Source organism: Aegilops tauschii, chromosome 5 (genome assembly GCF_002575655.3).
Source record: "Aegilops tauschii subsp. strangulata cultivar AL8/78 chromosome 5, Aet v6.0, whole genome shotgun sequence".
Classification (NCBI taxonomy): Eukaryota; Viridiplantae; Streptophyta; class Magnoliopsida; order Poales; family Poaceae; genus Aegilops; species Aegilops tauschii.
In genome coordinates this window covers 337,179,849-337,199,590 of record NC_053039.3, presented here as the reverse complement: position 1 = coordinate 337,199,590, position 19,742 = coordinate 337,179,849, and the positions used below count along the sequence as shown (strand labels likewise).

The 19,742-nt window shown below is 45.0% G+C and overlaps 2 protein-coding genes across 4 annotated transcripts in view; one reads left to right on the top strand and one right to left on the bottom strand.

The window, feature by feature from the left end:
• Nucleotides 1-5,178, top strand: part of LOC141023412 (uncharacterized) — a 13,637-nt gene extending 8,459 nt beyond the window's left edge. The window contains exons 2-7 of the mRNA XM_073500331.1: nt 2,465-2,709; nt 3,147-3,218; nt 3,746-3,886; nt 3,978-4,272; nt 4,351-4,568; nt 4,745-5,178. Of these exons, the coding sequence (XP_073356432.1) occupies nt 2,465-2,709; nt 3,147-3,218; nt 3,746-3,886; nt 3,978-4,272; nt 4,351-4,568; nt 4,745-4,876 (1,103 nt within the window). The 3' untranslated portion in view covers nt 4,877-5,178. The remainder of the gene's footprint in view (nt 1-2,464; nt 2,710-3,146; nt 3,219-3,745; nt 3,887-3,977; nt 4,273-4,350; nt 4,569-4,744) is intronic.
• The window catches only part of LOC109758708 (uncharacterized), a 27,295-nt gene extending 7,553 nt beyond the window's left edge, over nt 1-19,742 (bottom strand). Inside the window, exons 1-10 of one of the 3 annotated variants that reach the window (XM_045228915.2) lie at nt 19,452-19,742; nt 15,948-17,203; nt 15,747-15,870; nt 14,518-14,577; nt 14,374-14,438; nt 14,183-14,236; nt 13,945-14,053; nt 13,668-13,731; nt 13,490-13,570; nt 13,321-13,396 (exon numbers count right to left, since the gene is read on the bottom strand). In XM_045228915.2, the coding sequence (XP_045084850.1) occupies nt 13,569-13,570; nt 13,668-13,731; nt 13,945-14,053; nt 14,183-14,236; nt 14,374-14,438; nt 14,518-14,577; nt 15,747-15,870; nt 15,948-17,203; nt 19,452-19,538 (1,821 nt within the window). In that variant the 5' untranslated portion in view covers nt 19,539-19,742 and the 3' untranslated portion in view covers nt 13,321-13,396; nt 13,490-13,568. Of the gene's footprint in view, nt 1-13,320; nt 13,400-13,489; nt 13,571-13,667; nt 13,732-13,944; nt 14,054-14,182; nt 14,237-14,373; nt 14,439-14,517; nt 14,578-15,746; nt 15,871-15,947; nt 17,204-19,451 lie in introns of all 3 variants that reach the window. The other 2 variants (XM_045228917.2, XM_045228916.2) reach the window with 2 other exon arrangements.

The following is a 19,742-nucleotide window of genomic DNA, read 5'->3' as shown; positions in this document are numbered from 1 at the left end:
TGGATGAAATGATGATATCATGCCAACTTTCAACCTTTTCAGAGTTCATTTGAAATGCTTTTCAATTTTAGGGTCTTATAGCTCAAAATAATTAGTAAATGCATGAGAAATAACAAATGAAGTCAGAAAGGATTGAAAAATGATGATGTGGCTTTGAATGGTGCATTTTGAACACACAAAAAGTCAGGAGTTCAAATAAGTTTAAAAAATGAAATCCCTTTGTAACAGACGAGTTTCCGGATGAAATCCTGATACTTTGAAAGAGATTGTCCATTTTGTACACGAAGTGCATCCAGTTTTTGCCGTAACCCTCTCAACTTTTTGCACATGCTATGTGGATGAAATGATGATATCATGCCAACTTTCAACCTTTTCAGAGTTCATTTGAAATGCTTTTCAATTTTAGGGTCTTATAGCTCAAAATAATTAGTAAATGCATGAGAAATAACAAATGAAGTCAAAAAGGATTGACAAATGATGATGTGGCTTTGAATGGTGCATTTTAAATACACAAAAAGTCAGGAGTTCAAATAAGATTTAAAAAATGAAATCCCTTTGTAACAGACGAGTTTCCGGATGAAATCCTGATACTTTGAAAGAGATTGTCCGTTTTGTACACGAAGTGCATCCAGTTTTTGCCGTAACCCTCTCAACTTTCTTGCACATGTTATGTGGATGAAATGATGATATCATGCCAATTTTCAACCTTTTCAGAGTTCATTTGAAATGCTTTTCAATTTTAGGGTCTTATAGCTCAAAATAATTAGTAAATGCATGAAAAATAACAAATGAAGTCAGAAAGGATTGAAAAATGATGATGTGGCTTTGAATGGTGCATTTTGAACAGACAAAAAGTCAGGAGTTCAAATAAGGTTTAAAAAATGAAATCCCTTTGTAACACACGAGTTTCCGGATGAAATTTAAACTATTCAAATTTGGAAACTAATGGATTAACAGAAAGTTTATAATTATTCTGAGCTAAAAGCAAAAAGAATAAAAAAATAAAGCAAAAATCAAAAGAAAATAAATAATTCAAAAAACAAAAAAATACTGGAAAATATAAAAAATGCCGCCTAATGGGCCACATAGCCTGCATACGACTAGAAACCCATCTGCACATGGGCCAGGATGCAGGCCCGCAGGCCCAATAGGCCCAACATGGCAATGTCAAAGGTAGGCATGTATAATGCCTGCATATTAGAGAGGAGCTCAGCACCTGAGATGCAGCGTAGCTTATAAACAGGTGTTGAGCTCTCTCAGCTAGCGAGGTGGGACTAAACTTCCCACCGCACAGCGCCAGCACATTAGTCCCGGTTGGTGGCTCCAACCGGAACCAATGCTCCCTTTTGGTCCCGGTTGGTGTCCCACCAACCGGGACCAAAGCCTTTGCTATATAAGTAGCACTTTGGAAATTTTCTAATTTCCATCGCCAGTCCCCCCGCCTGACGACGCCGCGAGCTCGATCTACGCCGCCAGGCTGCCCCGTCGTCGTCGCCGTCGCCCGTGCCCCCGAGCCCACGCCATCGCCCGTCGCCGTCGTCCTCCGCCCCCCGCCGCCGTCGCCGTCGGCCTCCGCCGCGCGCCCCCGAGCCGTCGCCCCGTATACGTCACCGTCGCCGCCCTCCGCCCCCGGCCCGCCGCGGTCGCCGTCGCCCTCCGCCACCCTGTGAGCGCCGCCCCGATCCCCTCCTCCTCCCTGTAATGGCCGCCGCCGCTGCCGCCGCGCCCCCTAGCTATAGTAGTTAGATTTGTAATTTAGTTGTATTAATTTGTAATTTAGTTGTTGTAATTTAGATGTATTAATTTAGATGTGTAGTTAGATGTGTAGTTAGATTTGTAATTTAGTTGTATTAATTTGGATGTGTAGTTAGATTTGTAATTTAGTTGTATTAATTTGTAATTTAGTTGTTGTAATTTAGATGTATTAATTTAGATGTGTAGTTTAGATTTTTCATATTTAGAAGTCATTTATGTATGTTCATATTTAGAAGAAAAAGGAGAGAAAAAAGGAAAATAAGAAGAGGAAGAAGGAGAAGAAGAAGAAGAATAAGAAGAAGAGGAGAGGAAGTAGAGGAGAAATAAATAAGAAGATGAAAAAGAAGAAAAAAAGAGTAGAAGAAGAAGAAATAGAGGAGAAGAAGAAGAAATAGAATAATATATTATTCTATTTTTTCTTCTTCTCCTCTTTTTTTCTTTTTTTTCTTCAATCTCCTCTATTCCTTTCTTCTTCTCCTCTTTTTTTTCGTCTTCTTCCTCTTCTTATTTTTTATCGGGTATGTCGTTGTCGATATATGTACCCCCCTCCCCGATAACTTTTAGTAAGTACTACTTAGAAAGTGTTTAATAGAATTAGTTAGAAAAATAATAGAACTAGTTAAACTAGCTAGTTTATTTGTAGTAAGTACTACTTTATTCTATTTATAGTAAGGAAATTAATAGAACTAGTTTGTTTGTTTTGTTAAAGCAATTATTCCCGCATCAACGTCAACGATGCCTATCCCGCATCCTCGTCGTCGACTCGGCGGAGGAGGCCGGCTTGATCAGAGGGGCCATGTCCGGGACTGGGCTCCGCCGGGCTGGTTTTGGGAGGTGCTACCTTCCGGTGGGCGTAGGTTGGTGAGGAACCAGCCCGTCGTTGACCCGATCCTTGTTTGGTGGCGCTCGCGTGGGCCAGTGACAGTGCCGAGGCTTCCGGACACCGCGGAGGAGGTACGTCACCGTGTCAGCAAGAAGGACCAGCACGTCCGTCGCTACATGGTTGCGTTGGAGTGCAGGTTCGACAGTACCTGGCAGGTTCTTCAGGGATCTCACTGGAGCTATGATCCTGTGATGGTTCCGTCCCTTTGGGTGTCCATCGCCCGCGCCGATACCTGTCGGGCGCTACTGTTCTAGCTGTACTAGCGATGCTATATGTATGATAGTATTCGAGGTGTATTAGTGATAATATTCGGCGGTGTACGGACGCATGGAGATGATGTAGTTTTGCTTATAATTGAATGCATCCTAATTTGAATACTACTTTATTTTGTGATTTGATTTTGCTTATTGAATGCTCAAAGTGGAAAACTACTCCGATCCTACTTTGAATGCTAAAATTGGAGAGCACTATGATTAGTTGATAGCTTATAGGGTTTTTGTTTTCGCAGAAATCTAGGAGCCCCCCCGGCCCCTCCATCATCCCCGCCGTCGTCCCCGTCACCGCCCCCTCCGACATCGAGGTGAGACCAGCCAAATCCTTTTTTAGAAAGATAATTAAACGATATTTCGGGTTGACTGTAAGTCTGTCGAGTCTCCACCATATATGAGAGGACGAAGAATCCCGACTGTTGTCGTGGGGGTAGCTTCTCCTTCGTTCCCGTGTGCTAGACAATTTGGTGTAATGCACTCGAGAACGAAAGGAGGAGCTACCATCACCGACGGTCGCAAATGTCAGAGAGGAATCAGTGAGGGAGAGTTCCACCATATATATATGAGAGGACGAAGAATCCTGACTGTTGTCGTGGGGGTCGCTTCTCCTTTGTTCCCGTGTGCTAGCGAGACATTTTGGTGTAATGCACACGGGGACAAAGGGAGGAGCGACCATCACCAACGGTCGAATGTATACACCACGTGAGCTGAGAGTTTTCAAGAAAAGACTCGACAAACCGATAGTCAACCCGTGATGAATAATAATGATCTAATTTAGGTTTTTTAGTACATATATTTAATTGTAGATGTTTAATATTTGAATTATATATGAACATAGGAAATGTCGTACTCGGACGACGAAAGTCTCCCGGGGGAGTGCGACTGGTGCCACGACGACCGAGGTCAGTGCGACAGGCCTCACCTGGACGAAGATCGGCGCTTCAGTATTAAGCTGGAGGAGACGTTCGATGTTGAAACGGTACGCAACGACGACAAGTGTTATTTTTTCGTAATTAAGCACGACTTCAACTATTTCAACGTGTACTTTTCATCTTTTACAATTCGGCTAGCTTATCCCATGCCATGCAAGACGCTACGTCTTGGAGAGGATGGGTTTTGAAGACCATGAAAGTATGGAAACAAAGAAAATTCACCTAAGGACCCATCATGATATAGATTTTGAAGTAAAGCTGTATAATTCTGAGAGCGTAACCCATTTTGGTTGCAAAAATTGGGAAGCATTTTGCAAGATGTATGGTTTTGATGAGGGTATGCTTGTCACCATGGATCTTGGTGATCCTGACATCGAGCAAGACAATATGGACATTTGGGTCCTTGTTGATACGCCTCCAATTCTACCGCTATGTGAGTTTCTCAAACATAGTTATTAGCTAATTTATATTGTTCATTTCAAAATAGTTGACAGCTTATTTTCATTGACAGCTTATTTTGATTGTTCAAACAATGTGCGGAACATGGTAGACAGAACCTACTACACCGATGGCTCTGAGTTAACTTATAAGGAGAAAACTCATCTGGTCGGATTTTGTACTGATATTGAGAATTACAATATCTACAATCAAACTCCTCATCATTATGGTCCTCCATACGTGCCACTAGTGCACGTGTTGAACTACGGTAACTACTATGGAGATACCCTGGTAAGATTTCTTACTATTACGACATCCGTGCATATTTTGCATAGTTCTAAAACTAGTGCATTATCATTGCTAACTATGAAGTTATTACTATGTTTTTCAACAAAGAATCCCAGAGGATTGTGTGCCTCATTTGATGTATCAGAATGGTAGGCTTGATGTTTTGAATATACAACCAGGTCATCCTACGAATCTCAACTGTCCATACCGGATTTCTAAAAGAAGTGGAGACATGCAAATCAAAGAATGGAAAAAATGTATGGACAGTCGCAAGGAGCTTCTTGGAAGCCAAAGGAAGCGAGGCGCAATAATTGGAGACATGATGATCTCCATTCTCCATAATGGAGAGTCAGGGTCTATATTGTTTTATGCTACTTTACCTTAAAAGAGGGTATTTCGGTCCTACCTAATACTGATGATCATGTGCTAAGAACAATTAAGTAGGGTTGGTTCGATGACTGTGAGGATGATGATCGTATGACTTGTTATTAATAACGAGTAGAAGTTGTATGATGATGATTAGTAGGACTTGTTATTATATATGATGATGCATGATGCGTGCATGAAGAGTTATTATATATCAGCGGGTGAAATGAACATGGATTGGATTGAAGTGAAGGCAACATGCATGTGGTGCGTGTCGAAAGTAGTACAATCCAAACTTGATCAAGTCCGGATTAGTATTACTTTCGACATGCACCACATGTTGCCTTCACTTCAATCTAAGCCATGTTTAGGCATAGCAGTACGTAGCGTTGGTAAACCAAGCACGGAGATATAAGAGAGGACACTTCTCTCTAATAGCTACCTAATAACAACCTAAATTAACCCCCCAAAACCCCCAACCCCCCCCCCCCCCCCTTCAAAAAAAACAAAAACCTCAGCTCCTGCCAGGTGCTGACGCGTGGATGCCTATTGGTCCCGGTTGGTGGCACCAACCGGGACCAAAGGCCCTCCTGCCTGGGCTCCCCGCACCAGCCACGTGGACGGCCTTTGTCCCGGTTCGTGTAAGAACCGGGACTAAAGGGCTAGGGCATTAGTAACGACCCTTTAGTCCCAGTTCCTGAACCGGGACTAAAGACCCTTATGAACCAGGGTAAAAGCCCCTTTTCCTACTAGTGGGTAGTGCTCAGATGGTCAAAGGGATCGCTGAGTCGGAGTGCGAAGTCGCACTAACTAGGGAAAAGCCAGATAGTGTTGGTTAGATGTCCGGGAGCACAAGCCGGACTTTCTCGCCTTGATGGAGATGGGAAGATCAAATTTTGCTGCACCTTTTTGAGAAACCTTAGTGGGGGCTGGATTGTGCTTGCATTGTCTACCTTCTCATGGTAGGTAGGGTGGCATTTTGTTAGGGATAAAATGGACACATTGACACATGGATGATGTCTGTCACCAAGGTGGATGGTTCTAAGTGGATACTTGTGGTTGAATATGGTGCTGCCCAATCTGCCCTCAAACTAGAGCTTTTAGCTGAGCTTGTTCGGATTTACTATTCAGAGTCGCATCCAATGTTGGTTGGGAGGTACTTCAGCAACATTTGACAAGAAGATGAAAATAATAGATTCTTTTGATGCTCACTTGTCCTTTAATTTTAATGCTGTAACCGAGAGCCTAGACTTGAGAGAAATCGTTCTCTCTGTGCCATAATTTACTTGGGCCAACAACTTCGAAAACCTGATCTATGAGAAGTTGGATTGTGTCTTGGCCAATGTAAGAGTGCGGACAAAGTTACCGCTAGTCACGGCGCAGGCTCTACAAAGGGTGGTATCTAACCATAAACTGCGACCTACCTCGGCAATAAACAAGCTTTTCTTTTGAAATTTCCTGCTTAAGCCGGGAGGGCTTCTTCAAGATGGTTGTAACCGAATGGGCTAAAGAGATCAGAGGCCATACCTCCATCTAAAGGTGGCAGACTAAGATTCATAATCTTTGACTTCCTATGGGGTTGGGCTAGAAATGCGAGCTGGGTTTATAAGAAAGAAAACAAGCGTCTCTTACGGTTCGTCGATGTGCTAAATATCAAGATAGAGCAAACCCCACCTTAGTGTAGCTGAGCGGGCTTCCAAGAGGGAGGCCAACAAGCGTGTAGCTAGGATAATGAGGAAGAAGAATCCAAATGGTCCCAGTGTGCTAAAATTAAACATGTTCAAGGGACAACAATACCACATATTTCCATAGTTGCTGAGGCACAATTGCAGATGTATGTCACCAACTTCTACACACGTAACCAACTTTTTCCCTATTGACAAAGATCGAACTGATGATAAGCTGCAGCTATTCCCAGAGGAGAATGCCATTCTGACCGCTGACTCAATGGAAAAGGAGGCTAGAGAGGCCGTTTCTCAGGTGGACCATAACAAAGCTCTTGGTACAGACGGGTTTCCCGCTGAGTTTTACCAAGTTCTAGGAGGTGATCAAGGGGGATTTGATGGCACTATTTGTTGATTTCCAAAGCGGACACTGATGCTTGCCCTGTTTTTGTGGCGCATCTGGCTTAAGTGCAACAGCTGCACTTTCAGAGCAAAAAACCCCCAATGTCGGCGACGTGATCAACGCAGGCAGAAGTGATATGGAGCAATGGCGGCTTGCCAGAGTGACATGCATAGCGCCCCCATTTGGGGACCCGAAGTGAAAAATTACGAACAATACCTGGAGAGGCTCTTGTACCTCTCCTTCCTAGGCTGTATGAGTAGCAGTTTCATTTTTCTCTCAGGTCACTTGGCCACAACTTTTGTACTCTCCCTCTGCCAAATCAATGAAAAGCTAGTGAATGCTGGATCTTCCAAAAAATAAGGGGACACTGATGTGTGTCAGCTGTTGCCCAAGAAAGAGGGAGCTGTACAGATCCAACAATGTCGCCCTATTTTCTTTTTGAATGTTAGTATTAATTTTTTCACCAAAATGTACGCTAATCAAATGGCAGCCATTAGTGTAGTCATACCCACACAGACAACGTTCATGCCAGGATGACATCCTAGAGCGGGTGGTGTGTCCTACATGAAACTATCCACGACCTACATTAGAAAAAGCTTGATGGGATTTCTCAAAGTGGACTTCGAGTATGTGTATGATACTCTAATTATCTTCTCTTGAACAAACCTTGCATCAAGGGGTTCACATCACATTGGTGTAACTAGATTGAGATGTTTGTCCAAGGCAGAAGGTGTGGGCACTAAAGCCGATGACGACATTGGTCACTACTTCCAGGCTAGAAAGGGTCTTAGGCAAGGAGATCCAATCTCATCGATAACTTTTTATAGTCACTGACATGCTCGCTGCCCTCACAGCAAGGAGGACTGGCAAGTTACAACAACACTAACACCATGCAACACAATTGAGCATGATCTAGACCTATACACTTAACACTTAATAACAAGACTAGTACCAACACCAAGGTGTTAGGAATAAGCAACTTGTATTCCCATGAGGCCATAGGCCAATATATATACATGTACAGGTGTGGTACATATGCAGGAAACCCCTTATACTACGGGATAAATACAAAGGGGTATACATGACTTATATTATAACTCTAACACCCCCCTCAAACTCATGGTGGAGGAACAACACTGAGTTTGGAGAGATAAAAGCCATGTTGTACTCTAGTCTGGGCCTTTGTCAGGAAATCCGCCAACTGTAACTCGGAAGGCACATACTGTAGAGCAACGACCTGATCCTGCACAGCAGCGCGCACATAGAAAGCATCAACACCAATATGCTTGGTGAGCTCATGCTTCACAGGATCGCGCGCAATGCTGATAGCACCTGTACTGTCAGATAAGAGCATAGTCGGTGTAGTGACAGAAACACCAAAGTCCTGAAGCAACCACCGTAACCAAGTCACCTCTGCCGTCAAAAGAGCCATAGCTCGCAACTCAGCCTCAGCACTCGAACGGGAAACTGCAATCTGTTTCTTCGTCTTCCAGGCAATGAGAGAACCGCCAAGAAAAACACAGTAAGCAGAAAGCGAACGGCGATCAGAAGGATCACTAGCCCACGTAGCATCCGCATAGGCCTGAAGCTGTAAAGAACTGGAGCTAGGAAAGAAGAGACGGTGAGAGATCGTACCCCGAAGATATCGGAGAACACGAAGGAGATGACTATAATGAACCGATGTGGGAGCAGAAACAAACTGACTCAGGATATGAACCGGATAAGAGATGTCCGGACGAGTGACAGCTAGATAGACAAGACTGCCAACGAGATGACGATAACGCGTCGGGTCAGGGAGAGGATCAACATCAGTAGCACGAAGGTGAACATTGAGCTCCATAGGAGTCTCAACAGTGCGCTCGTCAGAAAGAGCAGCACGAGCAAGAAGATCCTGGATATACTTTTCCTGGGATATAAAAAAGCCATCAGAGGTAGAAGAGACTTCAATCCCAAGAAAATAGCGAAGAGGTCCAAGATCGGACATAAGAAACTGCTCACTAAGACGGGCCTTTACAAAGGCAATATACTCGGGGTCATCCCCAGTGATGACCATATCATCAACATAGAGAAGAAGAAGAGTCCGGCCACGAGGAGAAAGGTGAATAAACAATGCGGGATCATGAACACTGGCTGAAAAACCAGCAGTAGTGACCACAGAAGCAAAACGCTCAAACCAGGCACGAGGGGCTTGCTTAAGGCCATAGAGAGAGCGACGAAGACGACACACCATGCCATCAGGAACAGAATACCCAGGTGGTGGCTGCATGTACACCTCCTCACGCAGCTCACCGTTAAGAAAGGCATTCTTAACATCAAGCTGAGATATAGACCAGCGGCGTGCAGAGGCAACGACAAGAAGTGTACGAATAGTGGTCATATGGGCCACAGGAGCAAAAGTCTCGTCATAATCACGACCATGCTCCTGCTGAAAACCACGAGCCACGAGACGAGCTTTGTGACGCTCAAGAGAACCATCGGAGTGAGTCTTAACCTTGTAGACCCACTTACAAGTGATGGGACGGACTCCGGGAGGAAGAGAAACAAGATCCCAGGTACCGGTGCGTTCAAGAGCAGCAATCTCCTCCGCCATCGCAAACTGCCATTCAGGATGAACAACAGCCTGACGGTAAGAACTCGGCTCAAGAACAGCAGCACCAGCGGTGGGAAATCCAAAGCGATCAATAGGCGGACGAGGACGAGAACGCAAACCATAAGTAGGCTGAGAAGAAGAGGACGACTCATCCAAAGAAGCATCCACAGGTCGGGAACGACGAGTGTAATGCTGCGGAAGAGATGGAACAAGAGAAGGAGGAATCGCCAAGGTAGAATCAGGGGATGGCGACGAAGAAGTCACTGGAGAGGAAGGTGTAGAATCCGGTGACATGCTAGGTGAGGAGACCGGGAAAGATGGTGGCGGTGAATCGACGAGGGATGGAGAAGCAGAGGGAGTGGGACGAATAGGCACAGGCGCGACGGGAGGGAGAGGGGAGTCAGGAAAAGTGAGAAAAGAGATATCCTCCACTGAAAAGACCGTGGAAGATGGTCGTGGGTAAAAAGGACGAGACTCATCAAAAGTCACATCTCGAGAGATACGCATCCGACGACCGACGGAATCCCAACAACGATAGCCCTTATGCTCATCACTGTAGCCTAAGAAGACACACTCAACAGACTGAGCGGTCAGTTTGGTGCGTTCGCGAGGGGCAAGAAGAACATAGCAAACACAACCAAACAAGCGAAGCATCGAATAATCGGGAGAGCGATCAAACAGACGCTCAAAAGGAACACCACCCTGCAAAGCAGCAGATGGCTGAAGGTTGATGAGATAGACAGAAGTGGAGATAGCCTCGGCCCAAAAATGAGGCGGAAGAGAGGCGGCGATCATCATAGCACGAGCCGTCTCAAGAAGGTGACGATGCTTGCGCTCAGACACACCATTCTGAGCATGAGCACCAGGACAAGAGAACTGGGCAAGAGTACCCTGCTCAGCAAGGACACCACGCAACATCTTAGAGATATACTCACCAGCGGAGTCAGCACGAAAAACACGAATGGGTGAAGAGAACTGAGTATGAACCATGGCAGCAAAACGCTTATAAATAGACAACACCTCACTACGGGAAGTCATAAAATAAAGCCATGTGTAACGAGAAAAATCATCGATGAAAATAATATAGTATTTATGACCACCTTTCGAAGTGAAAGGAGCCGGACCCCATACATCAGAATGGACTAAATCGAAAGGACGCTGAGACACTGACTCACTATGAGAATATGGTAGCTGAATCTGCTTGCCAAGACGACAACCCTGACACTCTAAAGAGACATCTCCTGAGACAGACCCCAGAAGGCCTCGACGAACTAAAGACGATAATCGAGAACCACACAGATGACCAAGTCGATGATGCCACTGCTTGAAGGAACCAGTAACAGAAGCGACAGCAGCGGAGGAACTGGCGATGGTGGTGGCAGCGGAAGGAACATGAAGCCAGTCCAACTCCCAAAGACCCTGAGAATCACGGCGGCGAGGGCCAGCCCCAACCAGAGTGTGCGTGCGACGATCCTGGACAGAACAAGAGTCAACATCAAGGATGACACGACAACCAGAATCAGTAAGTTGACCGGCAGAAAACAGATTCATGGTAAGTCGAGGAACATGAGCAACATCAGGAACAGAATAAGGAGTAGAAAGATGGCCTCTACTAGCAGCAGAAAGTGGAGTACCATCAGCAGTGAAGACATGAACAGGAGAATCCAGCGAGCGAAGAGAAGACAAAGCGGAAGAATGAGAAGACATATGAAAAGAAGCTCCAGAGTCCAGAACCCATGGGGATGTACCTGACTGTGTAGAGGGCGGGTGCTCAGTGCGGGAAGCATCAGTCACAGAACCAGCAGTACCCGTCGAGGAAGAACCGGAAGCCGCGAGCAGACGCTTAAGTCTCAGAATATCCTGCTCGGTCAAAGCAATGGCTGAAGCTGGCGAGGGAGATGACGCAGTCCCTGATGATCGCGCCTTGCGCAGGTGTTTCCTCTTGGTGTAGCACTGGGACTCAATATGACCATCATTCTTGCAGTAGTCACAATGTGAACGGGGGCGAGCGGAGCCACCAGAAGGAGTGGGCAAGAGCGGCGGAGCACTCGAGCGAGCAGGAGGCGGTGCAGCAGGTGGAGTGGAAGAAACCCGAGTAGCGAGCACCGAGGGAACCTCCAGCAAACCAGCACCGCGTAGGCGAGTCTCCTCAGCACGAATCTCCGAAAGCGCCTCCATGAGAGAAATACGGCCACGAGCAAGCAACTGAGCACGCCGAGGCTCAAACTCCTTACGGAGCCGAGACAGGAACTCGTAGACGCGATGAAACTCCAAATCGGCCTGGACAGCCTGGCAGCAGGGGCAAGTACGACAACCAGCACTGCGGAGAGAATCAAGCTGGCGCCAGATAGCAGAACTCTGTGCATAAAAGTCATCAACAGTAGAGTCACCCTGCTGAAGAGCATGCTCCTGACGAACCACAGACAGGTATAAGGCATCACCAAAGGGCTCATAGCGCTGACGAAGACAGGTCCACATCTGGAAGACAGTAGGAAGACCCAGAAACTCAGAAGCAAACTGAGGCAGAACACTAGCAGTGAGAACAGCGGCAGCACGAGCATCATCATCAAGCCACTGGGTGTAAACAGACAAAGCACCATGATACGTCTGAAGAGCCTCCTCATAAGCCAGAGCCCTCTCATCATAGGCACGATCAGCAACCTTAGCCGCATCCTTGGCGGCCTGATTAGCATCCGGAGGAAGAACCAGTGGAGTCGGCGGAGTAGGGGCCACCGGAGGAACCGGTCGTGGCGGACAGCAGACCTCGCCAGAAAGAACACCCCAGAGACGGATGCCACGCATGTGAATGCGCATGAAACCAGCGAACTCGGTGTAGTTAGTACCGTCGAAGATCACCGGACAGCGACAAAGCCCGAGGCAGTAGACATTTTTTTTTGCTAAGATCCGAACGAGGACAAACCGCAGACGGCAGCCCAGCCGAACATGAGGAGATCGAACCGGCGAGAGGGCTCGAGCGGGAGCTGCCCGGGCACCGGGCGGAAGCAGAGGAGCCTGGCGGGGCAACGGGAAGGAGCCGCCCGGGTACGGGGGCCCGCAGGTCGCGGTGGCCGAGCCGGGGAGAGCGGCGGCGGCGGCCTACTTCGAGCGGGAGGGAGTCGTCGGGCGGGAGCGGCCGCGGCGACGAACGGCAGTCGCGGGAGGGGCGGACGAGCAGGAGCAGCGGCGGCCAACTCCGCGGGAGCAGGAGGGAGCTTCGAGCGGGAGCGGGAGGGAGCGGCCGACTCCGCGGGAGCGGGAGGGAGCTTCGAGCGGGAGGAGCCGCAGTCGACGACGACTTCGAGCAGGAGGACGGCGACGTCGGCCGACTCAGATCGGGACAGATCAATAGCACGAGTTGCAGCGTGCAAAAAATTGACCTAGCTCTAATACCATGTTAGGAATAAGCAACTTGTATTCCCATGAGGCCATAGGCCAATATATATACATGTACAGGTGTGGTACATATGCAGGAAACCCCTTATACTACGGGATAAATACAAAGGGGTATACATGACTTATATTATAACTCTAACACAAGGTTTACGAGTCGATGAGTCGACGAGTCGTTCCGAGGTTGAGACTCATAGACTAAGCATGACTAATTGACACTAGTCGACACTGAACTGTAGTCGGTCCTGGAGTTGAGACTCATAGACTAGTCTATAGACTAGTCTTGACGAGTCCTTGGACTCATAATCCATGCCAACAACAAAATTTCAAAACATTACTTGCCTTTGTACATATCTGATGAAGATGATTCCACATGAGTACTCAGTGAGTTGCACCCAGCATTTTCTGCACCTATCAACTGCTTCACATGCAAATAGTGTTTTAGATAATCAATACTAGCATAAAAGAGCATAACAATTCAGATTTGAACAGCGAAAAGAGAGTGCTATACCTGTCGACAAGCTTGGATTTTAGTTTTGAGCTCAGCTGAACAAAAGTCGAGAACATCCAACTCCAATGGATATTGCACTTCCTATAACACACCAAAATAAGATAAAAAGGAAATAATAACGTATTTTCAAAACTGTAGTTTGTAAGAGAAAATAGACAGCAATAAGAATGTTACATACATTTTTCATTTTTATTTGCCTTCCTTCTCGGATACCAGCACGCTCGAACTGAATTTTTAAGTAGCTGAAGAAGAAGAATGTGCATAATGTTATTACCGAGCAAGTATAAAAACATAACAAACAAACATATCAAATATATTAGTTGTCACTGTATAATGCGCAGGATGCCCATTCTCAGAATCTTTAAGAACTTCAGAACTTAAGTGCTGTACAGGAGAATATAATATCCATTAATTGAGGCCATATGAATGTGCATAGTGTTCGTAGAAGTACTTACGAGCTTAAGTCCTTCGTTGAGGTGATGTACACGATCAGAGATAGAACACTTCAGATCATAAACTGAATTTTTGTATTCTTTATCCTCACCATTCGCTGTGCAGTGGTGCCTACAAATAAAAAGGAAATAATCAGTAACATATTACTAGCCCAGATGGTAACACACATACACACAAACACACACACACACACACACACACACACACACACAGAGAGAGAGAGAGAGAGAGAGAGAGCACCTCTCCAGAAGATCAATCTTGAAAATATTTTTTATTGGTGCAGATGCTGGATCACTATCGAAGAAAGAAAATCGTATTAAATAGAATAGGCAGTGAATACTGATATAAAATTAAGCTATAGAAAAGATAATTATTAGGAGTGAACAACAACATTAATGTATGGTTAATAAAACTACCCAAGTTATTGTTACCTTGCTTGTGTTGTAAGAGTCGATGAAATTGTATTCACCAAAAGTGTCCAGCATTCCGCGGCATCCTGCAAAATTTAACATTTTTTAACATATAAATCCGATGACACTTGACTTACATCTTAATTATAGGGAAGTAGATGGAACCTGTTGCCTGTACCCATCACCTTCCTTTTCTTTGAACTGTGGGGATGATTCCCGTAGCGTCTGCTCAAAATTGGACCAGATAAATACTAGACTCTAGATTATAATATTTCCAAAGAAATTAAAGGCTTGCTGATGAAGTCATCAACATATAATCCATCCGCATCTACTCTTGGCCTCGCTTGTTTTTTCTTACCATGTAAACCCTGCAAGTATCGGACTGCTACTTGATATTTAGACTTGTTGTTTTAGATCATATTTTAAGCCTGAACATGACAATGTGTATAACCAAATTTTATTTGAAAGACGTCTAGGTGATTCCAGATTCTGCTTACAAAATGGCCTCATATCCCTCTTCTAACCCACGCTTGATCTCCGTACTCGGTGGCTATTCCAGGACAGAAAAGAAGGGTAACCTCAAAGAAAGTTACTGGGCTTAAATTGTAGGGATGACGTATAAATACAATTATGTAAGTCAAATTAACACATGAGAAAACAAAGAAGTTTCTCTCTAATGGATTAAGCATTCCATCCCCAGGAAATATCATGCACATTCATAGAAAATATTACCAAAAAATAGCATTTAGAACTTATTATTTTTGACAATTCTGTTTTAGAAATATAGTACCAACAGAATCAGCTATTTTGATGGATACATCAACATCACTGTGTTCACTCCACAGGCATAGGACATAAATGCCACGCTTCTCCTCTGCTTCACATTGCCTGCACTCATGCTTCTCCTTTTCCATTTCTAGTTTTCTACCACTTCCAAGTTCACAAGGTCCAGTCATTTGTTTTAAAACCCGCACTCCTAATCAAAGGCACTCTTACTCACCAATTTCTCGTACGGCTGGATTCTAGTAATACAGAGAAGAGACGAGAACTTTATTTTCGTTCTTTTTGACTACAGTGGGGCTTTTGCCACTTGCTGCCTAGTCGGGCCACGCACGCTCCACTAAGGGCCCAGGTTGGTGAAACGCTGCCTACCCCATTGGCTTTGGTGTTCCTCCCTCCTCTCCTCCTGAGCACATCTACAGAACAAGACGAGCTCCAATGCACATCCATGCCGTAGCCATGTACAGTTGAGGAGTATTGGTAAAAATGGAGGATACACTAGCACCCAAGGAAGCCTAGCCAGTGTAGTCGCCCCTGCCTTTATTAACCCTCAAAATTCACTTTTCTCATCCAATTGACTGCCAAACGTATGTAAAAGCAAATTGATTGCTGACCTGTAAGAAGTGCTGGGGCTGAACAGTACCAGTATTTTGATCAAGCTCATGGAACATGTTTCGCGTGGCAATAGTCAAATTATGTGATTTTTGATCCTCATTAACCTGCACATCGTCTGGATAGCTACAAAAGCGCACAAAATGTGATCAATACGAGTAAATACTAAGAAGATTAAACTTTGAAGGTGTTTCAGACGGTACCTATACAATGCAGATTTGAGTTCCCCAATCGAATGCAGAGATTGCAAAGTGCAACTTGCGTAGCATGTATTTCCAAGATTTGCAATGCCTGCTCTGTTTACTGCCATGTTAACATTGGGTACGGCGTTTAGGCTTTTATGCAGATTATCTGACAACTTAGCACGCAGGCGTTTCATGTCGCTAGTTGTTTTCTCAATGTCTGGGTTAGTTTCTTTTTTCTTTTCCTCCTGGGAACGATTAAACTTGCTGAATGGCGTGACAAGATACTCTGAATCCGGATCTGACGCCCGGGGCCTCAGATATTCTTCTAATGCATTGCTCACCGGGCGCCCTGCAGCAAGATGTACAACCATCTTATCCAGGCAGAACAATTCACGTGTGTAATTCGGCTTATGGAGCAGTCTGATGTCTTCGAGAACAGACAATTCTTCCTCAAGCTCAACTCCATATTCTTTTTCTTCATCTGCTATCCTTCCCTTCTTATCTACCAGCTTTGCTCCTTCATCTGCCATATTTCCTTTCTTCTTATCAGCAAACTTAGCTATCCTCCTACCCTCAGACCTGGGGGCTCCTTGATTTATCATCCTTCCTTTACTCTTATCCGCAAGCTCAGGTGAATATACTTCCTCCATTTTGCGCAGTGGTTTTTCAGATTTCGACCTCCAGTGTCTGGCGGAATAAAGAAGGTCGTTGCCCAGGAGGCATCCGGAGATGAAATTGCTATCGATAAAAGAAAATAAAATGTCAGACCTTCCTGCCTCTGAGATATGGAGGATGAGTGTTTCTCCATGGGATATCACTGTCTGATCCTTAAGCTCGGGACCAATGCCTTGAACAGTCTTATAGATGCTTGAAAATGAGTTTATCAAACCCAAATGTCCAACACGGCATTTCGCAGCGTACATGTAGCCACCGTCCCATGGAAGCAACTCAGACCTTTCTATGTATATTCCTCTAGATCCTTTCTTATCAGACATATTTTCTTTTACTCTGAGACCTTCTCCTGTGCTTTGCGTTGTGTATCCATCTAGGTAGCCAGATGGCCCATGAATTACTGCACAAAGCCATTTCCCTCCGAAATGCAAGTAACTAAGAAGTGTCCAGATTGCGGCAACATGCAACTTCTTCTGGCTTCGTGACCAAATTGATATCGGTCTGGCGTTGAATTGAAACACCACAATCTGTACGCCGACAGTGGCACGCCAACTTATTCTTACGTCTTCGGGAGTGCCATCCAGATTTAATACAACAAACCCCTATTGAGAAAAGGACATTCAGAAAAGTAAGGTAACAAGAAAAGGCTAAAATGACAAAGTACAACACTTCTATCTCTGCCGCTGTGACTTCATCAGGATGTGCTCTAACTTGGTAGAAAAAGTATTTCTATCATGTATAAGGAGTAATCTATACGAATTTTGACGGATACAACATTAACCTTAACTAATGCTTCTAATTATTCGTCCTAGTAGGTAGACAAGAAATATTCTACAAAATCATGTAGCTGGGATGCATCTACAAATTCTTTCTTCACCTATGTATTTCTTAAGAGAGCAACTAGATAAAACGTGCAACAACAAAAATCAGAAAATTAATAAATTTTGTTGCAAGAATTAGGAACTTGAAATGGAATGTATAGAAGAAAAAACAAACCAGAAACATTATTAAACCATGTTGTCGGAATAATGTCCAATTCTCAATGATGCTTAAATCATGTTATTTTCAGATGATCTATGTGTTTATCAAAAGAAATCCTAAATTTATGATTTTCTAGTTTTTGTCTTATAAAAATTTCATGATCTTCTGATTACTGAAGCTCCCAAGTGGGTTATTCACTTATTGAAAAATGGACGATTGCTTTCTTTTGTGCTGGTCCTGACGAAGTCCGTGGGGGTCAATGCCTAGTGGCATGGTATATCTGCAAACCAAAATGCTATGGTTGACTAGAGATCATGAATTTTGAGATGCAAGGTGTGGCCCTTCATGCTAGATGGGAGTGACTTCGAAGAACAGATCCAACCAGAACCTGGCAAGGTTTGCCAATGATAAACGGCCCCTTGGCATGAGATGTTTTCAACAGTCTTTCCAAGGCTCAGGTTGGAAGTGGAAATGCCACCTTGTTTTGGAAAGATAGGTGGATTGATGGGAGAACTGCCGGTGAAATCGCTCCATTGGTCACTGACAAGGTTAGCATTAGGAAATTCAACAACAAAACGGTGGCTGAAGCTTTGAATCTGAACACCTGGGTTCTGACATTGCTGGCAGCTACGCTTGGTCTAATTCAGTACGTCCGACTCTGGGATGCTGTGCACAACGCAGATAGAAATGTGGACGAGAATGACAGATTCCTCTGGAATTGGAGTGGAATGGCAGTTACTCTGCTAGTTCAGTTTAGAAATTTATGTGACAAGGACAAGTGAGGTTCAGTGGGGCTAATTACATTTGGAGAAGCTGGGAGCCTTTCACTTGCAAGATCTTCATCTGGCTATCCATTCAGTATAGAATTTGGACATCCAATCACCGAGTTACACATGCTACTCAAGACCACATGGTGACATGCTACTTATGTCTCCAGGAGGAGGATACCCCGGAGCACATCCTTTGTATGCATGCCTGCTTAATCTATTCCCCTTTGCTAGTGCTCAGGATAACACTAATAATCTTGAAAATTGGTGACTAAGCGCTAGAGATTTGATCCACATAGACAGTAGAAAAGAGTTTGATACTTTGGTGATTCTGGTTTCATGGAGCTTATGTAAACAGAGGACATCGGAATGCCGGTATCTTTGGCAATGTGGCGCTTCATGTATGAGAGTGCCATGGTGTCGCTTATTTCGGCTGAATTTCAGCAATTGAAGTTAGCATGGGCAATGCCTGTTTAGAGAGTAGTTAGGTGTGAGTTTGTTGGGTGGGTGATGCTCTATCCTACCCCTTCCTATAGGGGGTATAAATTCGTAAGCCGGGTCAGCTGATACACTTTAAAAAGGTCTTCTACAGTATAAAATATGCTATGCCATTGGCGTTCTCTCGAAGAAGAAAAATCAAGATCTAGAGATTTTAATAGTTTCCCATTCGAGAATGTTACCGAAAGGTTGTGGATTTTCACATGTTGTGCTAAAAAATGCAAAGTTTTCCTTGGTTTTTACTAAATATCTTATTTACCCACCCTCAAAATAGCTAATCTGACAGGATGTATTCATTAGATGTCAATTACACGACATTCATGCATGCACTAAGCATTAAATAAGTACTAGTAGCCATGGGTAGTAGGCCCAGCAAGACCAATATTATTTAATGTAACCGTACTAGGTGTATTTAAACAAGAGGAAAGGAATTAATCGAGAAATGGCGTTGATCCCAAATGCTCTCTGCCGCTTAGATATACCATGTGGACTCAATGCAGTATGCGAAATCAACAAAAGGACGAGCGGAAGATGAAAATCCGCAGGTCCCATCGACTTCCTTCAACATCAATACGAATCAAGGATCGGAAATAACCTTACGTACCCCGTTTTGAACTGGAGCGGGAGGCGGCCGAGTGAATCCAATCGTCGAGGGTCTCGAGGCTGCCTCCCGGGCCTCCTTCTTCCCCATCCCCGCGGTGCTCGGACTTGACGATCGACACGGGACGGATTCCGGCAAGCCGCGGGCCGTTGAGGGCGCACCGGCGGGCTGGCGGCGAGAGTAAGGAAAGGCCAATAGCTCACGGGGAGGCGGGTGGCAGAAGATGACTCGGGGAAGCGGACTCGGACCCGACCGGACCAAGACCTTTCGTCTCTTACACTGTGCTAGGGTACC